The sequence below is a fragment of the Candoia aspera genome, chromosome 1 (assembly GCF_035149785.1).
Source record: "Candoia aspera isolate rCanAsp1 chromosome 1, rCanAsp1.hap2, whole genome shotgun sequence".
NCBI classification, from domain to species: Eukaryota; Metazoa; Chordata; class Lepidosauria; order Squamata; family Boidae; genus Candoia; species Candoia aspera.
In genome coordinates this window covers 260,800,277-260,813,302 of record NC_086153.1, presented here as the reverse complement: position 1 = coordinate 260,813,302, position 13,026 = coordinate 260,800,277, and the positions used below count along the sequence as shown (strand labels likewise).

Genomic DNA, 13,026 nt, shown 5'->3' with positions numbered 1-13,026 from the left:
GATAAAATAATCTGATGTTGTTCACTCCAGTTTTCATATGTATCTGTCAAGCCTGGAGGAGGTTGAGGTGTCAGGATCTAACTAGATAAACTCAGCATCCAAAGACCTTTTTCATCTTTTATTCATAACATTGCAAGGTAACAAATCCTGGTTTCTTTTTTAGCCATACAAGACTAATCACATAACCAGCATTTGGCTTAAGCAAATAAACATATCCCATCCTGCCTGCATTCGATTTCAAAGTGAAGCTCAGCATGCCAAACAGCAGTAAATTATTTTATGTTAAACTGTTCCTACCATTCACAATTAACTAGTTCATTGTCTGAAAAAGTAATGTTTCTGTTGCTGTATCAGAAGGTCTAGTCTAACATGCAGTTATGTTAAATTTCCTCCTTAGTGTTAAACAAGGGCTTTAATTACACTTGGCTAGCAATCTCTGAACGGCTAGCAGATTTTCAGATCCATTTCTACCTCGAAATTCTGTGAAGCATGGTCCTCCAGTGATCTTCCTTTCTCCCTGGAACTCTTCAGTGTTCTTAGGACCACCCTGGAACAGGCAAATCTTCAGAGGTATTTCTTCCATTCTGGAACTGGCAAATCTTCAAAAGCCAAAGCTGTCTAAATCTATCTTGCTTTCTCCATGTCTCCAAAACTCCAGTAACAGCTCTCTTCCTGACAGTTCTTCAGCCATTTCAACTTTCTTTCCCTCTCTTAATATGAAAAACTTCGGTATGTGTATGAAAAGCTTAACTATATCACTCCCAATTTTTCTTAGGCTTCAGCTTATCAGTTCCAGGCAGAGCTTGACTGGAATCATAGGACAGGATGGCAGACAGCATTTAACTTTACCATACTGTCAAAGTATCTGTTCTGTTTGTAAATCAACTTGAGTTCCCTGAAAACGTATAGTATATAAAGCCAATAAATAAATAAATACCTCAAGTCACTTACTTGTTTAGAAAAATTACTCTACAGTTGTAACGAACATTCCGGTGCATAATAGGCCTGTAGAAATAAGAAATAGAAATGATATTAAATTATTTATTTATTTGTCTGTCTGTCTATCAAATTTGTCACTGCCCATCTTCTCCGAGTGGAGGAACTCTGGGCAGTTTACAATATAAAACAATAAATATATAATAAAATTTCAATATAAAACACACTATAAAACAATTTCACAGAGCTACCAAATATAATAAAATCCAGATGGCTATGGTCTCATTCAGTCATTGTATAGGAGGGGCACTAGCCAGCCCCAAGTATGACTATTCTCCTCCCTGCCCCAAGCCCGGTGGCAGACCCAGGTCTTCAACTTCCTCTGGAAGGCTAGGAGCGATGGGGCTAATCTCACCTCCAGGGGCAAGATGTTCCAGAGGGCGGGTGCTACTGCAGAGAAGGCCTGCCTCCTGGACCCCGCCAGATGGAATTCTCTTATCGACGGAGTCTGTAGCATGCCCCCTCTGCATGATCGGGTGGGGCGGGCTGATGAAACGGGGAAGAGGCAGTCCCTTAGGTAACCCAGTCCCATGCCATGTAGGGCTTTATAGGTGATAACCAACACCTTGAATTGGACTTGGAAGCAGACTGGTATCTAGTGCAGCTCCCGTAGTAAAAGTGTTATGTGCGCCCTTCTAGGGGCGCCAAAAATACCCCGAGCAGCCGCATTCTGGGCCAGCTGAAGCTTCCGGATACTCTTCAAGGGTAGCCCCATGTAGAGCGCATTGCAGTAGTCTATACGGGAGATAATAAGGGCATGAGTGACTGTTCAAAGGGCCTCCCGATCCAGGAAAGGGCGTAACTGGTGCACAGCACGAAGTTGCGCAAAGGCCCTTCTGGCCATGGCTGCCATCTGCTCTTTGAGCAGGAGCCGTGAGTCCACAAGGACCCCCAAGTTAAGCACTGGGTCTGTCTGAGGCAGTGCAACCCCATCCAGAACCAAAGATGACAAAGTCCCAGATAAGAAAGAGCCCTTAACCCACAGCCACTCCGTCTTACCAGGGTTCAGCTGAAGCCTGTTGTTCCCTCTCCAGGCCCCTGCAGCCCCCAGGCACCTGGAAAGGGCAGCTACAGCATCACTTACCTCACCTGGGATGGAGATATACAATTGAGTATCGTCAGCATACTGATGATACCTCATCCCATGGTGACGGATGATCTCACCCAGCGGTTTCATGTAGATGTTGAATAGGAGAGAAGAGAGAACAGAACCCTGCGGCACCCCACAAAGGACGGGTCGAGGGTTGGATCTCTCCCCCGCATCACCACTGACTGGGACCAGCCCTGAAGGAAGGAGGTGAACCAGCGCAGAACTATGCCACCCACCCCCAACTCCCTGAGCTGACCCAAAAGGATACCATGGTCGATGGTATCAAAAGCCACTGAGAGGTCAAGAAGAGCCAGGATGGATGCACTGCCTCCATCCCGCTCCCACTAGAGATCATCCATAAGTGCTACCAATGCTGTTTCCACCCCATATCTGGGCCTGAAACCTGACTGAAAGGGGTCTAGATAATCCATTTCCTCCAGAATCCTCTGGAGCTGTAATGCCACCACTTTCTCAACCACTTTCCCCACTGACATCTGTTGATTAGTCTAATTGCAATGTAAAGACCATATTATTGTCTTGAAAAATATACTTCATTTGCAGCTTAATGTCATCAGACATGTCTTGAATATGTCTTCCAATCAAGTTATCTGTCAAAGGGACTTTGTTAACTTCTATCTCAAATTCGGGCCCAAACATAGCTTGAACAATAGCACAGCAAGATTCCTTTATGGTGGTTTCAGCAATAGTGTGTGGGTCCTTGTTTTTGGCAATTATTTGAGCAACCAAGTAACTTGCCTTTTGAGCTTTCTCTGATGTCTTCATTCTCTTCGTGAAAGACTGCTTCTTCATAGATTTTGAAAGCTCAATAAAGTACTGTACTAGTTTTCCTGACAAATGACTGTGTTTTGAGGTAAACTGATGCTTTAATTTGTTTGGTAGCATACTTTCATTTGCAGTATATCCCCACAAACGAAACACTTGGGACAAGGATTGTTTTCATTACCAGAAAATGTGAACCCCAGTTTCATATAAGCTTTACTGTATAAACGAGGCTTGGAAATTTTTCCTTTACACTTCTTACATACTAATAAAGACCGTTCAACAGTTGATTCTTGCGTAGTTTCCTCTATAGCCACTACATTTTGTTCATCGCAAACATCATCTTCACCAGCTTTTCTTTTCTTAATTAGAAACTTCCATTTTAGGGGTAATTCAACTGCAATTTAATGAATAAATCTGTGCAAATTTATTATAAAGCTTTAACAGTAACTAAACATGAAAAACATGAAAATAACAGCACCAGCACTCTACTCCCACATTGATAAAGTGAGAGAACAATCCTGCTTTGCACAATTCCATGTAGCTCTGTATTTCAGCACCTTTTATCTCCTGCATTTTCGCACCGTTGGCGGTTAGAAGCCAATCGGGCCTCCCATTGTTCGGCCCTCCTTCCTGCTTGTCAATCTCTCATGCTGATTGGGGACAGTAACAGCAACTCACACCCCTGACTAATCAGCTGCTTTCTTCTCCCCACGCTAGGCTCTTCTCAATTTTTGTGCCTTCCCCATTGTTTCCCGCCAATTGATCTAACAGTCCTAACGGACTTCCTTCATCTTCCTGACTCAGCCTCCATCCTAACACACTGCAGGTGTGGCCACGTCACCGGAAATCATGCGGAACCAGCTGTTTTGACCCAATTACGTATACTGCACATGCACAGTACCTATATGACCGTGTGACACACCTACACACTGCAACCGACACGCTAACGTGTTGTGACACACAGTTTGGAAAGCTCTAGTTCCATGGAACCCATGGGTTCCGCGAGAGGTCACTAGGGGTTCCCTGGGAGATTTTATTTAAAAAATTATTTCAAATTCGGGCAACTTCACATTAAAGAGATAAGTTTCATTCTTTATTTTTTAGTATAAGAACACTGTATATGCATATATATACAGGACTACGCATGAAACAAATATAATAATTTTGTAACTTCTGGCCTATATTTGAGCCTGAATGTGCAGGGGTTCCCCGAAGCCTGAAAAATATTTCAAGGGTTCCTCCAGGATCAAGGCTGACAGTGAAGCTGGGGATTATCACTGTACCTTCCCAGGTAGACCAGACAGGAAACACAACCAGATGAGCTAATCCTACTTTATTGTAAGGCTACATTAACAGAATCTTGCAAGTCTGAAAGTATAAATCTCCCGCTGTCTCCTTTACAGCCTGAGAAGTTGGGGAGGGTCCCTTCTGAGCCTCTTGCCCCACCCACTATCCAGCTGTAGGTTATGCCCTCTCTTATCTGACCGTTCCCTAGACAGCACCTCTTCACCCAGTCTCCCACAGTCTTTCCCACAAACCATTACATTCACATCACTATTCCCAGGCTGCAGGGGGGATGCTGTTGACATCTTACCCTGGTGCTTACAGGCTGTAAGGATTTGGATGGGAGAGAACAAGCTGAAATTGAACCCAAGCAAGATGGAACTGCTGTTTGTTCATTGTGGTTCTCTTATCCATGCCAGTGTTACAGCTTGCACTACTTGTGAAGGAGCAGGTTTATGATTTGGGGATTCTTCTCTAGTCACAACGCTTGCTCCAGCAGCAGGTGGAAGCCGTGGCTGGAAGAGCCTTTGTCTAGCTCCAGGTGTTGGGATAATTTTGTCCTTATCTTGTGCAGGAGGACCTGGCTATGGTAACTCATGCCCCCATGAGCTGCTTTTAAAGACTGAGAAACTAAAGCTGCTCCAGAATACAGCAGCCCATGAATAAACTGATACCTGATATTGGGAATCTGTAACATCAAAACTGCAGGCCCTGCAATGGTGGCCACTTGGTTTCTGGGTACAATTTAAAGTACCATTTTTGTTTGCATGCTTTGGCACAAAACTCATTTTTTCCATGGTAGAACGTATTGTGTAACAGAGTGCCACTGGAGTTAAAACATGCTCCTTTCTTCTAACAATTGAGCTACAGCTCAAAACACATTTTTCACCCACTGTATACAGCTTTATGTATTTCGTGAAATGGGTTTCATGATTTATTATATTTTTGTAAACTGCCCAGAGCCATTGGAAGTGGCATATAAATGTGCAAATAGATAAATTACACAAAATATGTCGTTTTACCACCATATAGCTAAAGAATAGATCAGCATAATATAGTCTATACACCATTAAAATCCACATAAAGCACAGCTTTTTGGGGAACAGGATAATAAACTAATGGTAGTTTCTTGCCAATCTACAAAAAGGAATGTACATTTTTTAAAACAGAAAATGAAAGCAATAAATCTGAATTGTACTTCTACAGACTTTTTCAAATCTAAATTACTTGTTTATAATAATTTATATTTCCTTTTTTCAATGGCTGTTACTTTGAAATTAGAAAATTTTAACTACTTCAGCTTTTCTAAAAATATTCCTGAAATATAAAGACTCAGTTTTACAAATGATTTGTTTAGGATGCCTGTTCACATGCTATAACATCTCTTTTTTTCATGGACATCCAGAGACATTCAGATGTTATCACTTACTTATTTCAGCATTCTTACCTACTTAAAGGTCTGGTTTCCTTATTGCTGAAAACCCAGGTAACTTTGGCTTCTTTGTGTAACTACTTGGACCTTTTCCACTTAATATAACCACCATTTTACCTCCAAATTACTATTCTTATCTTTAAATAGTTAATTTCTTATTCAACATTTTCAGCTATTTTTACTTCACAATTTACAAGGAGCACGTTTTATCACTTTAAAGGAAACAAAACCATTTCCCAACATTTTCCTCCCAATTTCCATAAAGCTGAACCAGATAATTTCCTAACATCTAGGACAAAGAGAAGAATCTAATTTTTTTTCCTAGACTGATTTTTTTTTTAAAAATTGTTCAGGTTTCTCCAAGCACAAACCTCAATATCTTCCAGAAAAGTGGGCTCATTATTTTATCTGACACTGAGCTGGGAAAAAGAAGGATTCTCACGGTTACTGATTGTGCCTAAATCTGGGGGATGTTGAGTGATTCTCACAAAGGACAAAATTAGTGTCTTATTTTATAAAAGACTGACCTGACATGAAAGGTGGAAAAAAATATAACTCCCTGCCCATCTCCTCTGTGCCTGTCAAAGAACTGGATGGAAAAGGAAGGCATCAAGAGCACAACAATCACATCAAATGAACTGGCATCAACATCAACAAAATTTGTGGACTTACGGAATGTGCAGAAACACTGTAATAATAGCTCAACACATTGGAACTTATGATGAAAGGAACTATTTTGTGTCAATCAATACAGACCATGACCTTCAAACCTATCTAGGCAAACACAAATAGTTTTAATCTCAACACTTATCATGACTCTCCTCTTGATTCTATGATATAGTATTTTACAACATTTTTTCAAAAGCTTGGACTTTGGTTACAAACATTACTATCTTTCTTTTCGTATGTTAAAGATTCTCTCAAATTGAAATGGACTCAGGGTGACTACATGGACAGCAATATTTTGCCACTTTAGGGAAGTGGTTTGCCACCACTTCCTCCATGATTTTTTTTTTTAACTTTCCTGTCTAATCTACAGTCCTGTAATTTCCTGGTTTCTCCCATCAAAGTACTAACCAGGTCTGGCCCTGCATAACTTTTTCGAGGACAGCCAAGGTCAACTAGATACTGTCACCTGATGTGACATTTTTAACAGTGTACCCTTAAAACAAATTGGAACAAAGGTAATATGCAAAATGTTCATCTCATAAAGGAAACAATATTTTAACCAGCTAACCTCATCCGAAGCTAACATTGCTGGGTTTTTCCTGCTAAAAGCCCTACTATGCAATGAAGTAATAAGACACTTACATCCCAATATCGCATATTATGTCCTGAGTACCAGGAGATTCCAAAAGCTTAGCCAAAACTTGAAATGAATGCAAGAGTATGTCGGATTCATAATAATGATCTGAACAGCCATAACCACTGCACAACAAAATAAGAGATAGTAATTAGTTAAATTGTAACAAAAAATTCTGGACTCTTTGCATAAGATGCATTTCCTAAATTCACATTATATCAATAGAAGTACCTCTATTCACCTTACGTATATACATTAATACTGAATTAATTCATACACACACACACACACACACACACACTTAAATATGTTCATGTGTCAGAGAATCTAGGAATGTGTAAACAAAAGGTGTTGTTGGCTTACCATTTCTATTTTATTTTTATTTATTAAAACGTTTAAACCACCTAATAGCCAAAGCTTACTGGACAATTTATAAGAAAACACACTAAAAATACAATTTGAATAAAACATATACAATAAAATGAAATCCAAAATGAAAACACCATACAAAGTAGGCAGCAGCAAGGCAGTCATTCAAAATTTAAAACAATATGAATTAAAATAGAGTTAAAATACAATTTTAAACCAATTAAAAAGCCGGGGAAAATAGAAAGGTCTTCACTTGGTGCCAAAATGATGCTAATGTGGATCCCATTGAAAGCAATACCCCTTTGGAATACTGGTCTCAGCAATACCCCTTTGGAAAACTGGTCTCGTACCACATCATTTTAAGCCAGACCTCCCTAACCTGGTACCTTCTGGATGTATTAGATTATAACTCATCCATGGTCTAAAATAATGGAATTTATAATCTACCAACATCTGGAAGACACACAATTGTGAATGGTTTTTATTATGACCTCATTGCTAATAATTCAATTGTGTTAAAGTACACCTCCAATCCCAAACAACTGCAATTTCTATATAATTTTATTTTGTGATCCCATAAAAAAAGATGAATATTTATATACCGTATTCATCTACTCCCTACCATTCAATAACCAACTACCATAATGAACCATCAGGAGCAGATACCATTCTATAAAAAGAAGGCATTGATTTTGTTACCTTGAATGGCATAAAATATATTTTAAATATCCAGGAATATACATTATAACCTACATGATAGATACCCCCTTGATGCCTACCAGGTTTTCTGTTCCACCTGATTTTTCATTAAAAAAAAAAGGCATGTTGCAAAGCAAAGTACAAGCCTCTACCAACATCTTAGTTTCCAGAAATACCTCTGGATCCCCAAAATTTTCTTAGATAAATAAAAATGCATAGCTACAGCCCAGTGCTAAGTTTGGAGGTGTACCTATATGGCCAAAAAATGGGTAAGTTAATAAAAGTTGGTAATGAATCTTGGGGTGGGGGCTACAAAGGATGGCAGATGGTATCTCAATCAATTGGTTCTTTTTATCTAATTATGTCCCCCCAATAGGCATTTTGTGAATGTGCAAGCACCTCCCCCAATGGCCATTTTGTAAGACAAAGTTTCAAAATTTGAAATGTACTCAGCATCCCTAAAAGGTTCAGAATGCCTGTCTTACACAAACAACTTAGGAAGTTCTTACCAAATTTCAAGTTCTGGGCCAAGTCGATATCTTGCTCCTTTTTGTTTAGCAATTTCAATACCTAGGAGATTAAAGAATAATTTTTATTCTTCCACAATATGTTGTCAGAGAATGCTTCCTGTGCTTTAAAATATAGGCAGTGTTTTGTGTATCCTCTGAGTTTGCAAAGCAAGAAAGGAAATTTAGAGCATGATGCTGAGAACACAAGACAGTTGAGATTCTCAAGAATCTTTTAAAACCAAGTTCCTATTTCTTAATACTTTCTAAAAGAAAGTTCTTAACCCAGAGGACAGGTAAGCTAGGATTCTAATAATTTAAAGATGGTATTACATAGCTCCTTTCCACACCCTATTACTAGCAAAACTAGGGTAATAAATAAAGATACTAGTTGTCACCTTTAAAGCCCTTCATGCTTGGGACCAGGTTACCTAAGGGACCGTCTTCTCCCAGTTGTTTCTACCAATCCAATTCGGTCTGGTAGATTGGGTGTGCTACGGGTCTCATCATCCAAGGAATGTCGGTTGGCAGGGACTAGAAGGCGTGCTTTCTCTGCCCTAGCGCCTGCCCTCTGGAACATTCTCCCTCCAGAAATTAGGATGTCCTCAACCATGTTGGCCTTTCGTAAGACCGTGAAGACCTGGTTATGTGCCCAGGCCTGGGGCCCCGAGCTTGTGAACGATCCCATTTCTTGGCTATATTAGCATTCATGCATTGCTTACTTGGCGGCCATGTATATTTATTTTGTATTTTTAATTGTTTTAATTATTTCAACTGTTTTATAATTTTTATGATTGTAAGATACCCAGAGTCACTTGTTGAGGTGGGTGGCTATAGAAATTAATTAATAAAAAACATGTAAATTGTCACAGCTGTCATAAGTATATTTCTGGGGGGAAAATATATTTCAACAGACAGCATCAGCTTACTACCCTGTACATAACTCAGCTAACAGAATAGTTAAAAATATTTTGAAAGCAGTTACTCAAGTATAGATTAACCTGAAATGATAATCCCAAACTTACTTATAACTTTTCTACTGGAAATAAAATTTACAAATGTCATTTACTCACTAGTGTGCAATTTCTCCCCATCCATCATATAATTCCCACCTCTGCAGAAATAAAAGATTCATTCATAGATCTCAGTCATTTAATGCTCTCAGATTAGGTCCATATATTTCAAGAAAATGTCTGAGAAACCTACAGGTAGTCCTCACTTAACAACCACAATTGGACCCAGAATTTCAGTTGCTAAGTGAAGCAGTCATTAAGCGAGTCAAACTCAATTTTATGACCTTTTTTGCGGCAGCCATTAAGTGAATCACGGCCGGCATTAAGGGAACCACATGGTTGTTAAACGAATCACGCGGTTCCCCATTGATTTTGCTTGCCAGAAGCCGGCTAGGAAGGTCAAAAATGGTGATCACATGACCACAGGATGCTGCGATGGTCATAAATGCAAACTGGTTGCAAAGCACCCAAATTGTGATCACGTGAGCGTGGGGACGCTGCAACAGTCATAAGTGTGAGGACCAGTCACAAGTCATTTTTTTCAGCAGCATTTTAAGTCCGAACCATCACTAAACAAATGGTCATTAAGCGAGGACTACCTGTATTGATAAGGTATTATAATGCCAATCAAATTTGCAATTCTCTAGAATAAAAGACAGAAAACAAAGTCCTTTAAATACTATCCATGAAGGTCTCTCTATATACTGATGTGCTGCAGTATTTGTTTTCAACTCTCAATATTTATTTTATGCACTAAACTCCTATTGGAAACTATGTTAGTTCCCTAGTTTCTGTGAATCCTGTCTTATATAGAAACATTCATACAGAAGCACGACTATCTGAACGAGTTAATATATTCATATATTGACTTTATATATTTTTTAATCCATAGGGATGCTGCTGAGGGGTTTTTGTTACTATTGTTATTTTTAATAAACAAGATTTTATCTATTTTTATTGATGGTTTTGTTTAGTTATATTTCTGGTTGTTAGCTGCTCAGAGCTTTAGTGAATGAGCAGCATACAAATATTGTACACAAACGAATAAGGACAAAATAAAAATGGGTTTTATATTATATATAAAAATTATATATTATAAAGAGATGCTATTACAAACTATAATGCAGTGGTACACATGAGTCTCATTGAACTAAGCACAACTTCTGATTCCATATATAGACTGCATTCTGAAACTGTATTTTAGTCTGTTTCTTACAATCATCCATGTAATACATACATACTATAACAAGAAAATGTTATAGATACATAAACCAAGTATATACCCTTACACAAAAGATGATAAACTGAAACTGTGAAGCACTGAGAGTTCTGTAGAAGTAAACAATATAAAATGCTTGTTTTTTAAAAAAAATCTGAATAGTTGAAAGATTCCCTCTCCTTTTGTATGTAACAAATTACCACATTGGGGAAAAAGGTTCTATACAGCCCCATTCAAAACAGTAAGTCATATAAATGGACTAATAAATCAATTCGCCGTGTTTTTATATCCAAACTGAACTAGTGCACCGTAGGGTCTAAAGTGCTGGGCTAGGACTGAGGAAACCCAGGTTCAAATCCACCTAATATAATCTCAATGGGTGTCTTCGGGCCATTGTTTCTCCGACCGACCAACCTCACAGGGTTCTCGTTCTTTGCCTTCCCCTCCCTCTGTAAAAAGCTCCTAGAAGACAGGCAAGCTGTAAAGCTATATAAAACAACACCATGCACATAAATTAGGAAGGGTCAGGAACCCTTATGCTTGTAGGACATTAAAAGTTAGGACTAAAAAAAATAAATAACCAGGGAGTGAAGGAAACATATTAATGAAGATTTAGAGGTGGGTGGATGAGCAGAAAACAATCAAGGGTCAAAAGTTGCCTCAAGAGCCGGCATAAGCTGCCTTTCTGGTTATTTCAATGAAGCAGCGGAATGTTAACCTCCACTGCAGGGCACCAAAAACAAGATCCGTCTTCCTTTGGAGTTGCTTTTTGCAAACAGCCCGTAGTCTTCGGCTTACTTTTCAAAATCCTTTCCAGGTTGCCATCAAAATCCAGCGCCCATTGATTCAAGGCGCACGTGGCCACGGTCACTGTCCTGCCCATATTGGCTTCAAGCCTCCAGCTCACCGGCCACAGGAAAAAGAAAGGCGAGCTCTCGCTCACGGGTGGGAACACCTCCCAGAAGCAACCCTTTTACTTCCGGGAGGTTCCTCCTCGGCTAAACGCAAAGAGGAGGGGATAAAGCGGCGCAATGCAGCCCCTGTGGTCGCTTCCGGGTAGAGGCACAGCGTCGGAAAACCCTTTGAAAATTGAACTCATTGCAAAGGGTTCACCACCGAGATGGCAAAGGGTAGAGCAGCCTTACTCTTTGCTGGGAGCACGTGCTCGCTACATGCCCTGCATTGTTTCGCGTGCCGGTAGTACCGGAGGAGCAGAAGGAAGCTTTCATTTAAATAAATAGTGTCTGACTGACACTAACTGAGCTCCAGGTTAGGGAGTGGCAACGATAGATGCGGTATTTTTTAAGAAATAAGACTGACCTCCACTGTGCACTTTTTTTTATATTTTCTGTTATTCCAAAATGCAAAAGGCGAAATAATGGATTAAGAAGCAGGAAGGGAGGTGCCGATTGAACGTTTAAGTAGCTTCCGAGGAAAAAGAGTGTTTCGCTCGCGCAACCACGACCTCCTCTTAGGATGTCTCCAATTTACCCGGGGAGTCGTTCAAACGCAGCTACAGAGTTGTCTCACGAGTTAGTGTGATACGATGGTTAAAGTCTTCTCAGGCGTCAGCTTGAAGCACGTCTCTCTACAAGATTTTCCCATCCTTCCATCTTAATGCGAATTGCTTCTGCCTGTGCATTTAGGATCTCCCATCCCTCTTAAACTCAGCTATCGTTTAGCATTTCAAACGCTGGTATGTTACCCACCTTTTGCTAAATTCATTACAATCGGCTTTCCTGCTCTTGAAGATATGTACTGATTTCCTTCAGCTTTTCCTCTTGAAGTTATCTTAAACACCAACATGAAATGTTGGGTTCCCTGCTTGATGCCTCCACTCCATAGATTTATTCCTCTCTGATAGGAATAAGTGCAAGATAGGTGACCCCCTAATTTGACCATATTGCTTGAAACCTTTTTTGCCCCTTTGTCAGCCCCCTACTATTCAAATATTGACAACACCTATCAATAAAAAAGGTTTTATTTTTCTCTTCCATTTCATATGATGATCCTTTTAGTTAATTCCCATCCCTGGAAAATGCAGTTCTTTATTTTTATTGTTGATGGTGTATTAATTGGACTTTAAGATTCTATGAACCTAATCTGACATTTTTTAGTGAACTATTAGATTATCAAAACAGAACATTGAAACAATCATGTAAGTAGCTAATACTAAGTTCATTAACATCCTTCAGCTTCCTATAAACACATACCATTACTGGTTTAGGAACCACTGATAATTTTTCCAAAACTTCTATGCATTGTGGAACTTCAGAAGCAGCAAAACATTTGGACAAATAAATAGAATATATGTTTATATGGAATAAAAACT

The 13,026-nt window shown here is 39.5% G+C and overlaps 1 protein-coding gene across 1 annotated transcript in view; it reads right to left on the bottom strand.

The window, feature by feature from the left end:
• The window catches only part of NADSYN1 (NAD synthetase 1), a 50,678-nt gene extending 39,068 nt beyond the window's left edge, over positions 1–11,610 (bottom strand). Inside the window, exons 1-4 of the mRNA XM_063289580.1 lie at positions 11,493–11,610; positions 8,466–8,526; positions 6,897–7,013; positions 952–1,005 (exon numbers count right to left, since the gene is read on the bottom strand). Coding sequence (XP_063145650.1) covers positions 952–1,005; positions 6,897–7,013; positions 8,466–8,526; positions 11,493–11,577 — 317 coding nt within the window. The 5' untranslated portion in view covers positions 11,578–11,610. The remainder of the gene's footprint in view (positions 1–951; positions 1,006–6,896; positions 7,014–8,465; positions 8,527–11,492) is intronic.
• Positions 11,611–13,026: the final 1,416 nt, after the last annotated feature.